This window comes from Pungitius pungitius, chromosome 1 (assembly GCF_949316345.1).
Source record: "Pungitius pungitius chromosome 1, fPunPun2.1, whole genome shotgun sequence".
Taxonomy (NCBI): domain Eukaryota; kingdom Metazoa; phylum Chordata; class Actinopteri; order Perciformes; family Gasterosteidae; genus Pungitius; species Pungitius pungitius.
In genome coordinates this window covers 26,665,842-26,687,960 of record NC_084900.1, presented here as the reverse complement: position 1 = coordinate 26,687,960, position 22,119 = coordinate 26,665,842, and the positions used below count along the sequence as shown (strand labels likewise).

At 42.3% G+C, this 22,119-nt stretch overlaps 1 protein-coding gene across 1 annotated transcript in view; it reads left to right on the top strand.

The window, feature by feature from the left end:
• The first annotated feature begins 6,971 nt into the window (after positions 1–6,971).
• The window catches only part of espn (espin), a 30,878-nt gene continuing 15,730 nt past the window's right edge, over positions 6,972–22,119 (top strand). The window contains exons 1-8 of the mRNA XM_062563902.1: positions 6,972–7,852; positions 9,474–9,667; positions 14,269–14,455; positions 14,635–14,817; positions 15,577–15,708; positions 16,305–16,560; positions 16,964–17,268; positions 20,168–20,326. Coding sequence (XP_062419886.1) covers positions 7,553–7,852; positions 9,474–9,667; positions 14,269–14,455; positions 14,635–14,817; positions 15,577–15,708; positions 16,305–16,560; positions 16,964–17,268; positions 20,168–20,326 — 1,716 coding nt within the window. The 5' untranslated portion in view covers positions 6,972–7,552. The remainder of the gene's footprint in view (positions 7,853–9,473; positions 9,668–14,268; positions 14,456–14,634; positions 14,818–15,576; positions 15,709–16,304; positions 16,561–16,963; positions 17,269–20,167; positions 20,327–22,119) is intronic.

The following is a 22,119-nucleotide window of genomic DNA, read 5'->3' as shown; positions in this document are numbered from 1 at the left end:
TGTGATTGCTGTTCTATGTTGCTGTAGATGGCCCTTTTAGGTACAATTTAATGCAGCATAAAACAGCATTCATTTTGCTACTTTTACAAGGGTGTCAATTTGTCTATGCCCGCAGTCAACCATTATTCGTACATTATATTGAAATGTATTTTAATAATTGCCTAATGCAAAAAAATAAGTAATGGCAGAACCCTTCTTGGCTTATAAAAAAGACTATACAAATGTAGAATGTTTCATTGTAGATTTAAAATAGTAAAATACTTGTTTACATTATATTTTTTTGTCAACGCTGATGAAACGCAGTCACGTCTCTCTCTTGGGATGCAAGATAGACCTATCAAAAATTGCCAAGAAGCTTCCCACGCCTAAAACAACGCTATTTTCATAAAGCATCTGCCGGTGCGACAAAACGCAGACTTGTTTTCTCCCGCACGAAGTCCATCCGACGTCACTGATTGTGTCTAAAGTCTGCGTCTGCATCCCTGCTGGTCACGTGCTAAATGAGACGCCATCAAAAGATCAGCTTATTGGTCGATCAACGGGCTCTAAATGAAACACCACTAATCAAGAAGACTATATCCTCCCGAAAAAGTGGCACATTTATCAAAATAGTTCGAAAGTCTTTGACTTCAATTATTCAAACTGTAGATGTAAATCTAAGGCTCTAAAACGATCTTAAATTGATGTTATATTATTTCAGGTGCCTCATATAGTCTAAATGTATTGTCAATACAATCTTGTGCTATCTGCTTGTTATTTGTTACTTGAACAGAACAAAGTATATTGTTTACAACCGAGAACATACAAAAACACCTTAAAGCAGAGAGATTATATTTTATACTTTAAACATGACAAAATGCGTTCTATACAGGCACAAAAACATCCATCAAAGCCTTGAGCCATGGCGTCGTTTTCAGAGAAGCCGTCTAGCGTTATTGCACATTGTATACATCAGAGGGGTGGCTCAGACGGGATTTGAATATCCAACCGAGCCTAACCAAGCCAAAAGCCAAGCTGTAAGGGCCGGCACACATCTGGTGGTGCGCATTTGTTTTGCTCTTCAAAGTTGACAAAGGTAAACTTTAAGCGTCGCATTGGCTTCTCCGCCAATAGCAGACGTTTGCAGCTCTGACACACATGCGATGCACCTCGCTCATCTGAGTCACCAGTCTAACACTCACTGTTAATGTTCACGGAACAGACGTTGACACAATTGCAACAATAAAGGTCCATCTAGTTTGGTGTTTACCAAACTAGATGGACCTTGGTGTTACTTGTTTTTAATCATTTCGTTAATAATATGCCTATAGCGGGTATTGGAGATTAAAGCAGCCACACACAGTCGAGGTATTAGACAGGCAGCTTCTTGGCGGGTTTTTTGAATATTAGATTTCTGATTGAGTGGGATCCATTGTGTTGCCATATCAGGGGCACGAGAACAGCACGAGCCAAGAGAACAAAGGCAGCAGATGGCTTCCCTGCTCTGATGAATTATTTTTGAAGTGCAGGGACGATTAAGAATTGTCCAGGGGGAAATTAAAGAGTGGAAGGTTAATCACGAAAATGCATGTGGATGTTCTTAAATAATGTCCAATATAGAAGAAAGATATTCTCCAAGTAGTTTACTAATGATAAGGACTTTATTTTCATACCAAAACCACTACTAATATCGTTGCTGAAACTCATAACAACAAGAGCAAGAAATAAAGGTTCACAATTATCCAGACAAAAAGGTTGTGCTCAACCATAACCCAAACATAATAATATTTTAGGGATATAGCTTTTTACTTTCAGAAATCTTTTGGAACATTTGTGAAAAAAATGAATGCTTTTATTGAATCTAAAATTAACCGATTAAAGGAAAATACGCAAATGGAATTTCAATGTGACCAATGGAAATACAGCCTCGAACAAAACAAATAACATTTTAAATCTATCTTTTTCTCGTTGCCCCATGGCCATCCTGCAGTTCTCCTGTAGTGCACGAGCAACGCTAAGTAGGGGCGTGGCCCCCAATCAGGTTTCCGCCCACAGACAAAACGCGTCTCTGTGATTTGATCCCAAACGTCGTGCTGTGAAAAGGCGCTCATTACAAGCACAGCCTTCCACCAGAAGCGACCTGCACGCTGCGCTGCATGGGCTCCCGATGACCAGCACATGGGCAACGAACTCACACGCTGGTATGTCATTTTCTCTTTTTAAATGAAATCCATAGCACTGCTTTGAACATGTCTGTGGAGCATGAAAAGCGTAAAATATGATCTCAAGACACCGTAATTGTCCTGGAACCGGGACCGTTTATCTTCACCTGTCTCAATTAGCCCTTACAATGGTACACGTGTATGGCTCAATAGGGGAAATATTTTGTGTGTTTTTGACGTGTATGATCTTAAATAATGATTGAATTAGTCCAACAAGTTCAAAATGATATGTATAAACTGTTACATGTCACAGGATTGTAATGTATTATATTGCTAAATGACAGTCTTGTATATTAACATTTGATAAAGGGTACAGTTACTCTGAATCCAGTGTATGATGTAGTTATTTGGTGTTATTATTCAACAGACAAATTATTGAGTGCTTTATAATGAATAAAACAAAAATGTATTGAGACAGAGAAAAACGAATAAAACGCCACCAGTCATATGTATCAGTCAATTTATTTCTTAATTTTCACTAAATGCTGCTTTGTCAAAACGTCTGTCTTGTCAAATCAGTTGTCCTGTGTCTGACAGTTGCTAATGAGCCCGAGTGTGAGAAAGTCTGACCGTAGAAGTTCCCACTGCAGCTCACGGATGACTGAGTCCCTGTGGGAGAGACATGGCGCGTGCATGGTGAGTTCAATGGACAGAAGACATCTAACTTGTGTTGAGAAGAAACAAGATGCAACAACTGATTTAGAAAGTTCGGCTGTTTATTTGTTGGATGCTTGTAGACGTTTGCCTATAAAAAGTCAGCAGGGAAACAACCACGAATTATAAGTTACAAATATGAGTTATTAAAAAAATGTCTCAATCTTTAATGTGGGTTTACTTCGTTTTATGTAAAATATGTCCGAAGAGATGTTTTTATTTTCAACAATATGCCCTATAAGTTTATTGAATAACCTATTTAATTCAGGAACATGATCCAAATAGACAATGTTAGAGTTGTAATATTTGATTTTATAAAATGACCCTTAGAAAGAGTGACAAATCATGTTATTCAGCACAAATGACTAACATAGGCTACATAAAAATGTGAGGGGCAAACTCAATTAAAATGAACATTGCACGAACGGAAGTAGGCTAAATGTGAGCCTTTCAGGATGCATTTCATGACTACAACATCACTAGTGTTCAGTTGCATTGTTTGTATCACTTACGAAGAGTATGAATTAAAAGTGATCCTTTTGTTATATTCTCGGTGACATATAAATCGCAAACATGTTAAGAATTTAAATTTCAGATGTAGTGGATTCATAATATGATTGCCTGTTGGTGTATTATCAATGCTGTCTTAATGCCTACATGCACATGAGACTTCTTCAGGAACAAGAATGAAAATAGTCTTTTGTGATGTCTTATTTTTGGATTATAAAATATTTATATATATATATATATATATATATATATATATATATATATATATATATATATATAAACTCAAGATATTCTGCAAGATATACAAGGAAATATAAAAGATTAATATAAAGAAAATATAAAGATTAAATTCTGCAATAAGTTTGGAGATGCGAGGGTGGAGAGGATAAATAAAGTGATTTCCTCTTGTTGTGTGTGTTGGTCTTTTTTCATCTTCTTAATAAAGTTGAATGTGTCCAGTCTCCTCTTTTTTTATGGTGGACAGTTAAATAAATGGTACTCTTTGTGTGTTATGTTGCCGATTCCTTGTTATCAGTATTTTGGATGATGCACGCTCCTGGTTCGTCACAGACTGAAAGCATGCTCCCAGCACGCGCCCACGTTTGCTCAAGCGAAAGCTATTACGTCGGGCACGCGCCACAGCGCAGCGGGTGCAAATGCGCGCGAGGAGCTGCTGTGTTACTATATGCATATATTATCTAAAGATGCTTTAAAAAACCCTAACGTCCGACGTGGTCAGTTGAGTTTGAACTAAATGTTTATAGTGACGATTATTATTGTGGTTACTATTTGTGTAACTAATATCATGTCCGTCATACACTCAAATCTAAAAATTCAAACTATAAAACCCAAATTCATCGAAACTCGTCTTCTCATGAGTAGGTCATTGTTCTGGGTCAGCCAGGAAAATATTAAACAATGAATGATCTGTTACGAGCGTGGTCTTTTGCTCCAACGTTCAGATTTAACAGATTTAAAGTTCATTTCTTTCTCTTTTCTCGGCGAATATTTAGCGGCACTGGACTAAACTGTCGCTGATGCTTTCTGGGGAAATGCAGTTCCAAACTGGCCGTCGTTTATCCGTTAGAAGCAGCGTGGTCTTGAGCAGAGAAGGTGATCATTTGAATGTTGGCGCGCAGCAGCAGATGTGACCATACAACAGATGGGGCCCGCGCTGAATAATTGAGTCCAATTTGAATAACTGTCGCACGTCCGACGCGTGCAAGACATAGCGCAGCTTTCCCAGGCTCCGAGGAGAAAACCGTTGGCAGCCCCTTTCCACTTCAAAGGGGATTTAGTCTCTCACTGCTTGAAGTTGTGGGAACGTCTACTCCAGATCAACCAACACATGTCTGTGTGATTAAATCCATGTGTGGACCCTTCTTTGTAGAAGACGTGTTCTGCGGGTTTTGTCGACCTCATTCACCAGACTGGCGGATAAATAAATAAATAAAACCCACTAGCACAGTATGGTTAAGTAACAAATTCAATCCAAAATAAGGGTCCAAGTGTCATACTTCAGCCTAGTCATTCTAAACAGTTAAAATAAAATTGGGTCGGTATCAAAACTGTGGGTTTATTTCTATATATTATATCTTTTACTAAACAATCAATCAACCACTCTGATAATTCAATGAAAGTGCCTATATAAGATAATAAACTGACATGATAAACCTTTTTTTTTAAATTGGAATGCCTTGCTCAAACAGGCCTTAGAAGTCTGTATATCTCTATATGTTTTCATTATTCCTGTAACATACGATGGGCTAAGTGTAATAATGGCAGTGATGGAGAACCCTCCAAATCGTGTTAGGACGTTATTGTCCAAGTCCTTTAGGGAATTGTAACATTAGTACGGCTCGTGGGAATAACCCCTCTCTCCCCCCACTTCGGCGCGTGGTGTCTACGACAGTTGGCCCGTGCAACAGATGGGCCGGAGAGGCACGCGCCGAGCACGAGACTGTTCTCCCCCCCCCCCCCCCCTCCTCTCCCAAATCCTCCACATCAGGCAGCAGAGAATCAATCAACCTGACAGTGTGAACGTGGCGCGAGGAGGCAAGTTAGTTCCCAAATTCTCCTTTAGAAAATATAAGAACGAGTCAAATATAATCTAACCCGCAAATAGGACTCAACACGAATTGAAATAGCTTTTACACGGTGAGGCAAGCCGGAAGTGAACTTGGCCACCAGTTTAAAAAAAAATTTAAAATTTTTTTTAAAAAACTTTAGTTGTTTTATTATGATTTTGCTATTTGGACATCAAGACGCAACGTCCCGACGCGCGTGCGATAGATGTGATTTAGAGAAGCCTACAAATGGTTGATTTGACACCTGAACTCCTCCGCAGGTGCAGATACTTTGGTGCTGAGGCTTTCCCGCCACCGTTTGGTGATTGAAAGTATTACAGTTCCTCACAACGTCATGTTCAAGCAGTACGGGTATCTATGATACACTATGCCAGGCTTACTTTAAACGGGCCTCAAGACAAGGTCAAGGCAATCCAAAATCATAAAGTCTGTGGTTTATTTCACCCGTTGGTATTAAAATGCTAAGCAGAGACTCGGTTTAAGCTTACATATAAAACACCTGGCCTCGGTTGAGTTTTTTTTACTGTTTGAGTACATTTCTCTCACTCAGAGGTGAGTCATACTCCTCCATCATTGAAGGTTCTTCTTTCCAAGTAAAAGTCATCCATTCCAATTTATAGTCAAATAATAGTGTCAAATGTAGCATAGTCAAAAAATATAATTATAAAACTGTTCCACATCAAATCGTACAATATTGTATTATTGTTATGTGTATGTTAAACACTGTTTAACACGGATTAAGTTTGTGCAATGCTGATTACAAATAATTCACGTCATTTACATATGTTTTTAGATACAATCTAAATCCAGAAAGTAAACATTTTTCTTTTGTTAATTGGAGTTATAACTTTGCATATACTCTAGAAGCGAACTCAAAATTTCACTCACAGTCAAAAGTCACAACAAAAGCAATGCAATTTAAAGCTTGTTATGACCTTATTGATCTCCCAGAAGTAAATAGCACTTTACTAATAATATGCTTTGGCTGCGAGTGTACAGTTATACAAAAGGCCTACCGGCTCTTTGTGAACAGAACAATTTAATTTAAAAAAAGCTTTATAAGAATTCAAATGTTCTATAATGATATTCAGGATCTTTTCACAAAGATAAACATGCTGCTTTTGTTTACAGTTAACAAAAACAACAACGAATAATAATAAGTAATAGTAATAATAACAATATTATAAGATAGCTCCATAACTCTACAACAATATACATGACAACCAGTCACTAAACAGACAAATGCCCAAATATATGTGGAACAGTTTTCAATGAGCTCAGTTTTACGAGAGGCCAGCAGATGGACCTCTTCTGTCTGCAAACCGAGTGTCTCATTTCACGGCCACATGCAACATTAATGCCGTGGACGCAAACAAGACATGTTGTGTGTGCTCAAAGGGTCCGTCGCAAATTGAGTGTCCGTGGGTGCACACTTGAGTGACAGCCCCCTCCCCCCCGCTCCCACAGCAGCCAGTGGGCTTCATTCACCCCGGGCTCGGAGCAGCTTTTCCGCATACTGGCCCTTTAACTTCCGAGCGGATTTCCAGAAAGCAACAACCTGTAACAGGCTCAGTGATCCTCCCCTTGATGGATTATTTAACAGGCTCTGAGTCCCATGTCGCCATCTGCTATTGGAAGAAAAAATAAAACGCGACGGCAATGACTTGAGCAAACCGGGTGAATAAATCAATTAAACAACGATAAGTTAGCGGAACGCACACAACTTGCGCAAACAGGTGTTCTGCATCCCGCGGGCGAGACGGAGGAAACGGATACACGAGCGTCATTCAACCCCGGGAAAAACGTAACAACCAGGTCGGTTTACCGCTCAGGAAAATAACAGGGGACTGAGTTTTCTTTTTTCAACATGTAAAACATATCGCGTATTTAAAAGTGTCTGAACGGAAACGGACTTTGTTCATTTTGGGCTCTTTGGTGAGCTCTTTCGGCAACTGAGTTTCCCCGCAAAAGTCAACCGCGTGACCGAGATGATCTGAAGCTTGGCGCATACAATGCCGACCCCTTCTGCACGGTGAACGGATCTGGCTGCACGCGGGCCTCTCTGAAGGAAGGAGTCCCCTCGGATCTGCAGAAGCAGCGATGGTACTGGAGGGGGACACTGCGCTGCTCGCCGCGAGGCAAGGGGACGTGCAGACTCTCAAACTGCAGTTGGCGCAAAAAGCGCTCACGCCGCAGGTCAGGGACGTGTTGGGGGCTTCGCCGGTCCACCACGCTGCCCGAGCCGGGAAACTAACCTGCCTGCGATTCCTCGTGGAGGAGGCAGGGCTGGATGGAAACTGCCTGGCCAACAACGGGGCGAGCCCGGCGCATGACGCAGCAGCCACCGGCAACCTGGCCTGCTTACAGTGGCTGCTGACCCACGGTGGATGTCGGCCTCAGGTGAGTGGCTTGAGATGTACAGCAAGAGGTGTAGAGGGCTTTAAGTCAGGGTGTGTGTGTGTGTAGGGGGGGTTGATAAAAGCAAACTTCCTCCAACATGAAAACAATCTTCAAAAGAAACTCCAAAACGGATTTAACATTAATATTTATTAGGTAACAAACATGGTAACCTAAATACATTTTTGCTGAAAATATGTATAAATACATACATACACAGTCAGGAATCAGATTTATTGATATAAATTGTCAGACATACAAGGAATTTGACTTGGCAGTTGGTGCATAACAGACATTTAGACATTGGACAACACAACAACATAGTGCAAGGAATAAAATAAGATATACTGCTATGGGTTAGTAATCTAAAGCTAATGGTTAGTTTAAAAATAAACTAGCGAACAGAAAGTGACACGTGAAAGTGAAAGTGTTTGTGCGTGTTGTGGAGTGTGAAGAGCGTGACCAGTGGGATGTTGGAGTCAGTCAGTGGGGGACCCGACTGCCGAAGGGAAGTCCCCAAGGGTCAGAAGGTTTCTTGTTTGTGCTGATAACCCACTAACCGACAACACGCTAACAATCTAGGAAAAAACCCAATCCCCTGTCTTCCAGTTTGTTTAAATCCACTATGATGCACTGCCTCATCTTCCAATGGTAATGTATGCAAAACTACATTTGCAAAAGTAATCCACTTTTGAACACACAGTATTGGACATTGGGCTTATATACAAATACACAATGACGTTGATGTGATGAATAATAATCGGGCAAGAAAGGAGTAAAGTTAGAGCACCGTGATTAAACCTCACGAGCCCCACTTTGGAGGCGTCTCCGTAGACGCTGTCATTCAGTAGTTCTTTGGTGTTGTCTGACGTAAAGCCTCCCTATATAATTAAAGCCATTGTGCCTCTACTGCTATTCAAAAACTTCTCTACATTGGGGCGGTTCCTCTCTGGTCCCGCTCTCAATTCCCCAGCTTTTACAATACTATTTGCCAGTTCAACTAACCTGTACATTTTTGGGACTGTAGAAAAAAATCCACATGGAGAACATGCAATCTCCACAGAGACACACTCAGGCCAGTCCTGTTCCCCCCTCCCCCCACCCCCCCCAAGCCCCCCCCCCCCCCCCCCCCAAGACGTCTTTGGTCTGACAGCTCCAACGACTAAGCGATCTCACGCTCAAACGTCATTTAGACCAAGACGACACAAACCAAAGCTGAGTCAGTCGAGCCATCGTTTAATATGTGATTCGTCATTTTAATGCAGTAATTAGAGCTTTTCGATGTACAAAAGTCGTAAATGTATGAGTATGCTGCTTAGAACTACAGCGTTTCTCATGAAGACTGTAGTGTTTTTTCACAAATAAGGTTAGCCTTTATTCTCGGGCTAAGCAAGACTTATTTCCTTGCTCAAATATGCTCGCATAAAGAGCTTTGTGGAGCTTTGAGCTAAAAAAAAAACAGCATAATCATTCAGTCTTACTGTATATCAATAATACACAAAACATCAACTTCTTTGAACATTTTATGTGACCCTGTCATCCAGTGGGTAAATATCTAAAATCTTTTTGATTGTTAACTCTTATTGGGTGAAAATAAAGCAATTCTCTTTTGTTTGATTGACAGGACAGGGACAGTTCTGGAGCCACCGTTCTCCACCTCGCATCCCGCTTCAGTCACCACGAGATCACTGACTGGCTGCTGAAGAGAGGCGACGTGGACCCCGGGGCCTCCACCGATACAGGCGCAGTACCTGTTCACTATGCTGCTGCCAAGGGAGACCTGGCCTCCCTCCGACTGTTACTGGGGCACAGCCCAAAGTAAGCGGTTTGGAACTGTTCTCTGTGATTTTATGACTTCATGCTTTCTTCTTGCTGTTGTCTAATTGGGTACCTCGTACAATTTGAGCATATTTGGTGCCGGGGAATGTCTTGGTTCACAGTGTCTCAAAGCGGGCAAGTTTTATTGGCATACACATTAGATCTCTAATATAGAACTATAATATTGCAAGCTCTAATTAGTTCCCTCATAGGGTTTTAAATGAAAGCGGTTAGAGTAGATCCACTGTTTGGATTCAGATTTCCGAATGCTGACACTTTTAATGTGTTTGATTAGTTTTAGTGCATGTGTGTGTATGTGTGTGTGTCCCGCGATGAACACATCCCTTATCAGGTCCCTGTCAGCCACCAGTGCCCTGTAGAGATAACACCTTCCTGTGTGGACCTTTACAACTCGAGGGACACAGGGGAGCTATCGTCCGCTCTGGGAAGCACAAGGACGGGATGAGCACAGACCGACACTGCAGATTCTTTCCAAGCACTGAGGCTGTTTGCAGAAAAGGAGTAAAACAGTCAAATTGAGCTCACACCTTTGAGCCGCCAGTTGAGATTGAAAGATGAGATTATAAATGGTATGAAGCATTGGCTTCTTTTTGATGAGTATGGTGCCATCAGATCAGCATGAATGTCTTTTGTCAAAGGTATTCACAGGGATTTGTGTCTGACGTTGTCGAGTAGGGGAGTGGAAGAAATGATCTGTTAATCTCGACCACACTAACAGTTGTGAATGGAACACACTTTGTATTTGTTAAAGAGCTCTGTATTATGATACTTGACATTTCTAGTAGTGGCTCTACATTAAAATGCTTTTAACGCCTACATATGAGGAATTAATTGGTAGGGTTCCATCACCTTTGATCAGTGGCATGGCTGTAGATTAAGTGGTTAACAATTTCTGCTTTTTTAAAAACCTTAAATGAGTTATTTTTGTTTTGGGATAATAGAGTGAATTCAGTACAAAGCTGGTCTTTGTGGTTAACGCCATGTAAGCAAGACTAGTGGCCTTGTTTGGTTGTCAATTTAGGCTTATTAAAAGCAACAACTGTATGGTTATAAAACAATAAAAAAGCAAAATATGGAGATAACCGTTGAGCTGAGCGACGCTCTTTTTGCTGTTGTCTACTTTCGCCATCAACAATGACAACTAACTACTGCCATAAAGAAATACACAAGGTAAATAATTGATGACCAGAGTAGGATGAGCAGCCTGTCCAGGCACCTTCCCCTGCCCCTACATATTAGTGGATTTGCAGCCCAGACGGGTGCACATACCTGCTGAAAATTTAATGAGCCTCAGAGACACGGTGGCTCCCTGATAGCTGGTCGCCATTTACTCTTCTCCACCGCCGCCCACAATGTTGCTGTTTACCACTATCTCCACGGCAACACATTATTGCGCCCAACCAGTGATAAGGTAATGAGGGAAACAAATCCATTTGAATAGACGAGCTGCTTTTATAGCCTTCGGCATTGTTCAGACTTGAAGTTTGCAAAAGAGAGATAGCCTTGTGGTTTCAAGGCCACACATTTATATGGGCGAGCTTTAAGAAGTAGTTTGTTCTGCTTAAAAAATTGAAAACAACATGACCCCCTCAATTACTGATCCCTTTAGTAACCATGCACCTGAATGTACACCATGAAGAGAGTGCTTTTGCGCACATGATAATGGCACACAGACCAACATGAGGTAAACAAGCCGTGCTGGTTTGAGGATTAAGGCTTGCTACCAATATATTTATATTTTACATAGCCTTATCCCATCTGACCTTTCCCATGACATGAATGCAAGGATCTAAAGACTTCCTCCCAGAATGCTTTATTCACACAGCATTTACAGCAATTACAAAACTGTCATGTATTTTCACTAGTTGGGTACCAATATGGCGCCGGTTCTCTGTACCCAACCCTACTGCCGGGCCAAGGGCCCATAGAATTATAACTGGTAAAATGACTTGTTTTTGTGCCAAGTTATGACATTAAACGTGCAATTCCTCAATTCAAGTATTACATGCTCACTAGATAAACTGCTGTCAGTACACGTTTGTCTAGGTTTTAATTATTGTGTTGTCTTTGTGTAGTTTTTTGACCTCTTTCAATGGTTGTTGCCTCTAACAAAAGATATGGATAAAAATCTGTTAATTATCAGTAAATTGCATATTAGGTCTTTCAAAATAAGGGTTAGGGTTGGGTTACTCAGTTGAATAAAGTACATGAATTCTGTAACAACATTCTTTATTATTAAGACAAGAAACGCCACTGAGAGGCTAAGAAGACTGTCAGCCAATTACTCTGCTAGTAATGAAAACAAACCCTGGTCTTTGTTGCCCTGTACATGGGGGGGGGGCAGGGATTGCTTAGACAATTACCGGGTCTAAACCATCGGAGCGGAACTAAAAATATATCAAATGTCTGCTACGTTAAAGGTTTTTTATCTGCCTGGAGTGACTGATGACGTAGCGCCCTTGGACCACTTGCTCGCTCTGTTGTCACACAAGGCCAACCTCTTTCATCGCGCTCTGAAATCTACACCTCTCCTCAAAAAGCACCTCTTTAGTGAATTGTTTAAGCTGCTTCACTTTGGAGAGTTGTGACGAGGGCAAAGTGCTCTGTTAGAATCCTAACTGTAGTACACCTCAAATACACTCGACTTGGTCGCTCTCACAGCCTTTGGGGTTACGATTAATGACAAATGTAAGTTTCTCTGCTATACAGACCCCAGTCAGCAGGTGAACACTTTGGTTACACATATGAATAATTTACCCGTCCGCCCACTTCCTCAAGAAAGAACCATGGAGAACTTGCCTTTCTTATTTTGAAAAATGTAAATAGTGGGAACTTGGGACCCTTTTTTGCCTCAGAATGGGAGATGATTAATTATGAGCAGATACTGCCTTTCATGTATAATTTAGAAGAAAACGTGTTGTTATCCATGTTATTCAAATACAGGATCCTTAGTGATGGTACTGACTTTATGCCTTAAGGGGAAAGTTTGGCAAGATTATGTTTGTGTCTACACAATCGATTTGTCCACTTAAACCCTACCTCTTCTTCTTTCCCTCACCGCCTCTGCTCCTCTTCCTGCTTCACCGTGGCCACCCTTCCTGAAGCTGCTTTGAGAAATGCTCTTCACTCACCTTGAGGCAGGGCGCAGAACATTGCAGACATTTGCCGAAGCAAAGAACCGATTCAAAATGTGTAATCACACTGGTTGCACTTTGATAAGTCGGCCTCAAACAAGGTCTAAGTTGGTTTCATTTTAACATAGAAATGTACCCCACTAAAGGTTGTGCTTCTGCCAGCCAGCCAATCGGAACAATGACACAGCCAGTGCAGAGCAGTTCATATGCTGGCAGCTTTAAGCACACAAGGGCAAAGCCTGGCAAGTGATAATCCTCTTTGCACGCATTGCTTATTTGTCAGTGTCCAAATAAAGCTCACCCTTATGAGATTTAGTGAGGAAGCGATCATTCTCTCCCAGAACACCCACAGTGCCTGAAAAGATCTGGAACAAGGGGGCTTTTACCTTCGAAAGCGGGGCTTAGGGCCTTTGGGAACCGGAGAGCGGGATTTGCCTCGCCGTCACTGCAGTCTGCTCCCAAAATAGCCGTCGGTTGACTTTGTAAACGGATGTTTTTCTGTCAGTTACCTGCAGCCATCAAACTACAATCCCACAGCCAAACCCTTTAGATAAATGGGTGAAATACAATGATTTACATACAATTATTTGACAGCTGTGTGTTAAGAGGATACAGTTTATGTATGTGATGATTATAAATGAATTGATAAGAGTTATAAACAGAAGTAGATAAGCCACCATTACTGTTGTGGCAACTGTGCAAACTTGCAAGTCAGTTAAATGTAGCTAGTGCTTTTGCAAAGGTATCTTCCCTTTTAAATTTAATGTAGTCTTCAATCAAAATATCTATGAATTTCACTGCCTGAAAATGGTGAGAATTAAGGGTTTAGGGAACTAATTGGGACATTTTCACAGCAAGAAACTACTACTAAAATAATACATTAAGGGACTTGGTTTGGTGAATTTGGCCATTTCTTGGGACAAGACAAGGAGTTTTCATTAATTACAGTGTTGACGCGACGTGAACTCAGTAAAACCTTCATCCAGTCAGTTTCCAGTCCAGTAACGTTTTTACCAGTATTGTAGGGTGAATTCAGGTATATTGGGACAGCATAAGGAAAAAGCATTTTACTTCTCCTGTGTGATATTACCAAAGTTATCTCATGTGAGTTTAGTTCTAAGCAATGTATTAGCACCCCTAACTTTACCTTAGCCTTTTCAAGGCAGAAGTAAAATGCGTTCTTCTTATGCTGTCCCATAATACATGATGCCCCAATATACATCTGAATCACACAACTGAAGTTACGTTTAAAATCCACAATTGTAAGTGTCTATATCTGGGCGTCAGTATCAGTAGATTATGAATGCCGACTTGAGACTTTTACTTTGTCCGAATATAGAGGTTTTCAGTGATGAAGGAAGAAAAGGCTCCAGCCAACCGCTTCAAGCTTTTCGAGACATTCGGGATCCTTTTGTTTCCCTTTTCACTTTCTTGTTTCATTTCCAGCGTTGTCAACACTCAAACAAAGAATGGTGCCACACCGCTCTACCTGGCATGCCAGGAGGGTCATCTGGAGGTCGTCCAATACATGGTGAAGGATTGTGGGGCAGATCCTAGCATCAGAGCCAATGACGGGATGACACCTCTGCACGCTGCTGCCCAGATGGGCCACAACACTGTCATTGTCTGGCTGGTATGTTGATGGCAGCTCCATATGGATCATGTCTTCTAATGAAATGGAGCACATTTACTTAGAGTTTAGTCCATATTCCATACTGATGCAGTTATATTTTTTAAACTCATTGGATTAAATGTAATAACTGAGCCACCACATATCTTTTTAACTTGCGTCGTTATCCTCCCCCCCTTCAGGTTAGCTTCACAGAGGTCCGCCTGACGGACAGAGACAGTGACGGGGCCACGGCCATGCACTTTGCAGCCAGTCGAGGTCACTCAAAGGTGCTCAGCTGGCTGCTGCTGCACGGCGGAGAGATCATCACTGACAATTGGGGGGGAACCCCTCTGCATGACGCTGCAGAGAACGGCGAACTGGAGGTGTGTGTTTCTGTTGTTTGATCAGTCAGACTGGGGTTAAAAATTGAAATAGAATACAGGCACAGAAACTTTTGACTTTTGACTTTTGTGTTACGATGTACAGTGAAACATCTGAAATGCGCATATTAGAATGAGCGTTATGATTATTGGCGCTCACATATCCATACTGAGTTTCATACTTAACCATCGGTTTTGAATACAACAAAACTCTAACCTTCTACTTTGACTAAAGTACTGTTGTATCCAATCTGTTCAGTCAGCTGTTTCAGCACAAGCTTGACATGTTAGATGTAGAGAAATGTGTCTGCCACGTTCTGTAAACAAGCAGCTTAATGTGCCACTAGACATTGAGGGGTATAAACGGGCTTTATACAGTTCAGGTTTAACAGAAATGTTTGTTATTATAAAGGGATGGTCTCCCCCAGTAGTATTCTGGTTTTGGAAGGATATTTAACCTGTTTTTTACAGGTGCTGTCGATGATTGAGATGGTTATTGACCAATAAAGAAATATTTTGGATCCCCATAGCAAGGGCCTTCTAAAAGAAAAAAACAAATAGTAATGGATTTCCTATCACTAACAAAAGAATGCATTTTTTTAAACAGTTTATTCATTTTATTCTATAAGAAATATTTTTTTCTGCAGAACATATACTTGTATTTTAACTGATTTTAATGCTGAATTGAAGCACAGTGATTTCCTCCATCTTACTGAAACTGACCTCGACCACTTTCTGTGTCGCTCTCTTGTTGCTCTCCAGTGCTGTCAGATCCTTGTAGTCAACGGGGTGGACCTGGCCATCAGGGACCTGGACGGTTTCACCTCAGCAGATCTGGCTGAATACAACGGCCACTCCCAGTGTGCCAAGTATCTGCACACTGTGGAGAACATGGTAAGACACATCCTGACTAATCAGTGAGGGTCAGTCTTTTTTTTTTCATCATCCTTCAAATCCTTAGTGAGTAGTGGCTAAATGGAAAAACAGCAGCCCCCGAGCCAGCATGTCCCTTGACTGCCATCAGTTTTTCTGTGCTAATTGCCAGAGTGATTACAACATGTATAAAAAAAACGGACTCCCCGGGTTCGGCCCGAATGAAAATCCCAAGTGGCCAGAGAAATAATAATAACTCCTCTGCACTGGAGTCTCTTTGGTTTGTGGGAAACAGATCCCCCCCCCCCCCTCCCCGCTTGTGCTCTTCCCATTAGGGACATCCAGCCAAGTCCTCCACTGTGGGGAAAAGCAGAGGGCCCCAGAGGCTTTTTGATCAGCTGTGAGATGTTTCATTAGAGTGTACTCATTAAACACAATGCTGTTGCCCTCATGAAGGCCATCAGGGACTGAGAGCAGTGTAGATTTACAAGTTCAGGGGCGGGGGGGCACACGGTATGGAACGATGCTCTACCTTTTTACATCTAAAGTATTGATTGACATAATAATTAACAACTGTGTTGTTTGATTGTATTCCTGAACTGCATCCCTTTGGACAGAGTGTGGAGCACCGCGTTTTGTCCCGGGACCCCTCAATGGACCTCGAGTACAAGCAGCCGGACTCGGGCCTCTCGTCCCCAAACACCACCATGCCCCCCATCAACCAGGCGGCCCACTTTGACATCAGTTCACCGTCCAGCTCCCTGTCCAACTACGACTCTGCCAACTCCAGCCAGTCCAGCACTGGGGAGAAAAGGAGCAGCTTAACAAAGTCACAAGGCGCACTCGCTCAGCTGAACACGGTCGCACACACAGGTCAGCAACGCGTAACGTCAAGAGATCAAACTTTCTATGCTGGCCCAGTTCGTTAGTTTGGTTTCTGAGGAACCACCAAGGTGGCTGGATAAGTATAATCACATTTCTTTTCACTGAATAACCGATGATGTTGCATTGTGTTTCTAAATGGAAACCACTAAAGTTTCGTCGGAGCAATGGCGCCACACTGAGCCTTTTACTGAGGTGGAGCCTGATATCAGGCAGCAGTTTACTTCCTCATGGTGCATGTCACAGGTGCATGGTACGCTGGTGCTGCTCCCTTGTGGCAGCATGCAGATTATTTGTAAGAAGGTGGGCCGTCATAACAGCCATAAGAGTAACTTGTGTCTCTCGTTCACGTTTGAATGCCAGGTTCACTGCTTTGCTTTACCTGTTGTCGCAGGTGCATCCGAGTCGGGCATTTCAGACATGCAGGCGTACATGGACATGCTAAACCCCGACATCGGCTCCGACGTGCACAAGAAGAATGACATACCTGCTAATAACGCCTCCCAGCCCTCACCACCCCCACCCCCACCACCACCACCTCCAACCTATCCCCCCCCGCCTCCACCACATTCGCCCCCGGTGCCCCCGCCAGCCCCGGCCTACCCAGCACCGCAGCCCCCTCAGGAGCCGACATCAGTGGAGTTCCTGAAGGTGAAAAGCAGACTGCGTCACGTGGAGAGCACCACCAGCAAGACGGAGGTGAGGACAGGTGTGGTGAGCTCGTTGCAAGTCGAGCCTGTGTGAAATATTTCCTTGTGTAGAGGGAAATTTCAAAATGCAAAAACATGATTTTAGGGGGTATTTGTTTGTGCCCGTCCATCAAACCGTTTCCCTGTGCAGATGTATTAAGTAAGGTGTGAGCAAGTTTTTGTAAAGCCAAGCAGTGTAGTAATTCTTGGGTTTCATATATATGTACGGAACATGGCAGGAAAGCATTCACTGGGTTTGGTGATTGTCTCCCAAACATGAATACGTTTGGCAAAGCCTGTGATATGAAGCAGGACGGGTTTGTTCGGGGATAAATTGCCAATTAGCTGCCATTTTCCCTTGTGTCTAATCAGTTGGGCAAATGCTCTTGTGTAACAGTGCGCCTTGTCTGGGTGCCTACAAAGATGTTATTGTGTTAGCATGGCTAACGAGGCTAACCGAGAAGCTCATTACTGTGGCGCACATGACACACACACAGTGGTTATTGTGATGGGCTTGAACTTAATTCCAGTAATTAATCTGGATACAGATCACTCAAACGTGTATTTAAAGGAGCACCATCAACATTAGTTTGTGCTGTTTCTGGTGATTCTGGGAAGTACAAAAAAAACGGGTGGTGAAGTTATTCAATAAATTTAATTGTGATCGGGTTAGTCAAAGAACACTGTAATTATAAAGAGGACGATCTTTCTGAGAGATCACGTTCACCTCATGAAGAATGTATCTCCTGGTGGTTGCTATGGTTTCCAGTATGATGGTAGAAAGACACAAGTCTCTGTTCTCTTGTATGAACAACAAGTTCCAGACAAGCACCACAGATATTTTATTATTTTTGGTTATTCTGATAATCATTTTGGGATTTATATTCTGGAAGTTCAACAGAAGCAAGAAGGCGTTTATGTTTATATGTTGTACATATGTGTTGCATCAGCCTAACTAAAATGCGGCATACAGAAGTGTAGTTATTATAATTAGTGCCACCCCCCCTCCTTTGGGGGGGGCGGTACCAGCCGGGGGCTCGCCCTCATCAACAATTTCACAAAAGCGAGTGCTTAGATCACATGCACACATGCGTGCGCACTCACACACACATACACAAACTCACACAAATAAGATCATTGTCTACTATATATGTATATCCAATCTACCTTGGGCGCCATAGTAACAGGGAACAGTAACCTCATCGATGATCGGGGTGTAGTATTGCTTTGTAATGAAAGAGTTCACATGTATATCTTTCTATTGTTGGCTTTCTTTGCTGCTTTTCCCATCTCATTTGTCTATATTTGCTTTGAATGAAGTCAAATGTTTCGTGAGAAGCAGCCAAACAAATGACTGCTTTGCCTCTCCCATTTTCTGTTTAATTCTTCTAATGTAGTGTAGAAATTCTGGACTTCTCAGCCGGGATTAGCATATTTCCTGCCTCTAATACTGGTACTGGAGGCCAGAATGTTCTGATAATCCTAAAACCTGAGAGGTTCGAGTGCCTCCATGGCAATAGCAGCTTCTAGCAGGATCCAGGTCTCTGTGTTTTGCATAAGAGGCCCTGGGGCAGAGTCGGGGAGTGTTTGGTCCGCAGGCTGGTGGTGACATCATTTCTACTGCTGAGGCCCGACCCAATAGGTAATTGATGCTGCCTGTAGGTAAAGTGAGAGGGCAGGTGGAGTGGCAGGCGTAGCAATGGGCGGAGAGGAGGTGACACTCTGGATTTGATGACAGCTCCGCTGGGTTTTTGTGGATGAGGTTCAGTCCAGACGGTAGGAGAGCTGCAGGACTCAACGCTAAGGTAAGGTGTTAAAAGGAAATAGAGTTTTTTTTTTGTTTTTTTTACCCGTTTGGGCTGCAGATACGGAAACAGATTTGACAAATTGCTTCGTGTTGATTGGATGATGCCAGGTTGCGGAGAGGTTTGAGCTGCTGTTTGGTTTAACCGTAACTGTGTGTTGCATCTTGTCATGTTTAAATTGTTTACTTTTCTTGAAATCACTTTTTCCTCATTTTACAATGAGAGTCTTCCGGTGTATGACCGTTCTTTATCTGAGGCTTTTACAAGACCACATGCACGTCCTGGACCCTAACCACAGCCAGGTGGAAAACTCCATGATAATGCAAATGCATTAGACTGTTAAAGCAAATACATAACAACCATTTTATGTGGACAGACAGATCTGTATAATGGGAAGAAAGGAGGCGTAAGTACATCTGTGTGAGGGAGGGGAGCAGCCAAAGTGCTTTGTACGTTTTGCTTTTGTTAGCCCACCTCCCTCGAGGATGACAATCAAACCATCTGTACTGCTCCCCTGCTCACATTACCCTCCCACCTGATGAGTGCTCCGGGACCATTCTTTTGACCGAAGACGTGAGTCAACAACACTAAACAGGCTGAGAGGAACTTAGAATGCGATACCTCAAAAAGGAGGTCACAGGTCAGCTGCCAATTGTTTCCCTGCATTTGAAAGGCCAAGCAACTATACGTTTTGGTATAATGAATAAAGCATGTTTTTGAGTTGGCAGCTTTGGGCAATAATACTTGAAAATATTCAATTTAAAGCTTCTCTTTTCACATTTACTAACATATTATGCAATTTTGGACAGAAGTTGAGCCAAATACTATAACAAAATATAGTTAAGAAATCTCGTATTAGAAAATTGTAGCCACTTTGTCACCTTAGTTGTAAAAGCTGCTTCACATGAAAGATGAGCAGAAGGAAAGCCAGAGTGTTCAACTGAACAGGCCCAGTTTGTGACCTCCAGCACTTCTCTGGAGGCAGAAGGGTCTCTCTTGCACTGGTGCTAAAGCTGTGGCACGTGAATGAAACAATGCCAATATTTTACACAAACTAAACTAAAGCCTTGGGGTTTTTTTTCCCATTCACATCTTTCTAATCAGCTGACGCTCGGAGAAAACCCAGACAAACTGCGCCGCGTGGATTCCAACAGGAGGTCTAGGAGCTTCAGCAAGCAGCCCAGCACTGGGGACTACTACAAGGCCCTGGGCAGCGACTTGGCCGAGTCCGAAGGGAGCAAAGGCATGGCGCCCAACGAGGAGGTGAGTCAGCGACCTGCTGTTTATGCCATCAATATGTTCAATGTTTTGACGGCTTAACGCAACATCTAGTTGGTCAAATCAATTCTTTCAAACGGTATATGGGTACATATTTGCCGGCACAATCAGTGCAAACTGATTTTATTCTATTCATGCTTGTCGATGGAAACGCACAATTATGTAATGCCTTACTTTTTCTTCAGAGGGCATCTTTTCAATTTCTTTTATTCATATTTATATATACATTTAATATTATCATATTTAAAAAAAGTATATGTTATGTAACACAGCAAATAAGGGTGAGGTTTAGCTGAGTGGCGGTGTGCATAATGCCTGCACAACCCAGCAGCTCCAGTAATGTTTTTATAATGCCTTCTATCAAATCCGGAGCACTTATGTGTAGGGTATGTAAATAACTCTGCAATCATATGTTTCAGCTCTTAAATATAGATTTCCTAAATCAGTTTTTACTTCTCCAAGGGCTGGAGTGCAAATGGCACTATTTGCGTGTGCATTATGACACTCAGCAACGTCTTGTGTTCACCTGGGCGTTTGTTGATGACAGATGCAAACGTCTCACTCATTTCCATGACCTTGTGACTCTCACCCTGTTGTGTAAGCTGTCTCAGACATACAAAAGAACAAACTTAACGCTGAGTCTGTGAGACCACATTAAAATGAAAAGGTTAATTTTATCCGTTAGGTACTGTGCAAAACATTCACATTTTGTCATTGAGATTAAGGCACTTCAATTTCCTTTGAGAATATCTATTGAACTACAAAATATATTTTTTGCCAAGGCTTTCTTGTGACTAATCTAAGTGAAACATGATCCTGATCATTAAGCACCTGTTTGCTGCCACATACCTGCACAGGCAGCTGAATGAATAGAGTCTGTTAGACTGTCATCAGTGTCCCTGGAGAGGTGTTCTTCTAATCTCAAGGGTATCCGTAGTGGGGGAATTCTGGATGATACAGCTTGCAATCCACATTGAGCCAATTAAGCTCTCAGTGGGGCCTCTCGTGGTCTCGGGGGGCGCCGCAGCAGATGGACCGGCTAATCAACGGGAGCAACGGCACGTGCTGCCACGGCCCATCTGGACACCGTCCTCCCCCTAATTCCCTGAGGGGCGGTTTTGAAAAAGTGAAGGGGGGCGACAATGACGAGCACGCGTCCAACGGACTAAGGAGGGGGGAGGGCGAGGTCGAATTAAACGTCACGGCCCATTAACTTGCCCCCCAGGAGAGTCGTGGCACGCTTTTGAAGCGTGTCAGACTCGGGCAGGCAGGGGGGCGCAGGGCGTGGGGGGTTTAAGCACTATCACTTGCAGCAACAGATGTCTTCTCCCAATGTTTTCTCTCAGCGTTTCCCCTTGAGATTAGGTCATATTAGCTCTGTTATTAGCAACAGGGTGTTACGTCTTCATGAGTAGATTAAAGATGGCAGGAAGCAGAGGGAGGACACATCTAATAGGGCGGCACACATCTGTCACTCTTGACAGAATTGAATCATTTATCCCAGCAGGACGTTCATGTGGCATGCCTAAACAAGCATGGCAATTACATTTTATTATTATTTATTTTTTTCATTATTAAAAAAAAAAGTTGTTTTTTGGTTTTGACATTTTGTCAACATCATTTGACATGTTTTAAAAAGAGCTGGCAAATGAAATGCTAATATTACAACAGAAAAAATAGATTCAAATTGGCATTGCTCAAGTAATGTTTAAATTGGTGGAGTATCACTCCATGATCAAATATGATCACAAGGTGGGGTGAAAAATACGACTGACCAA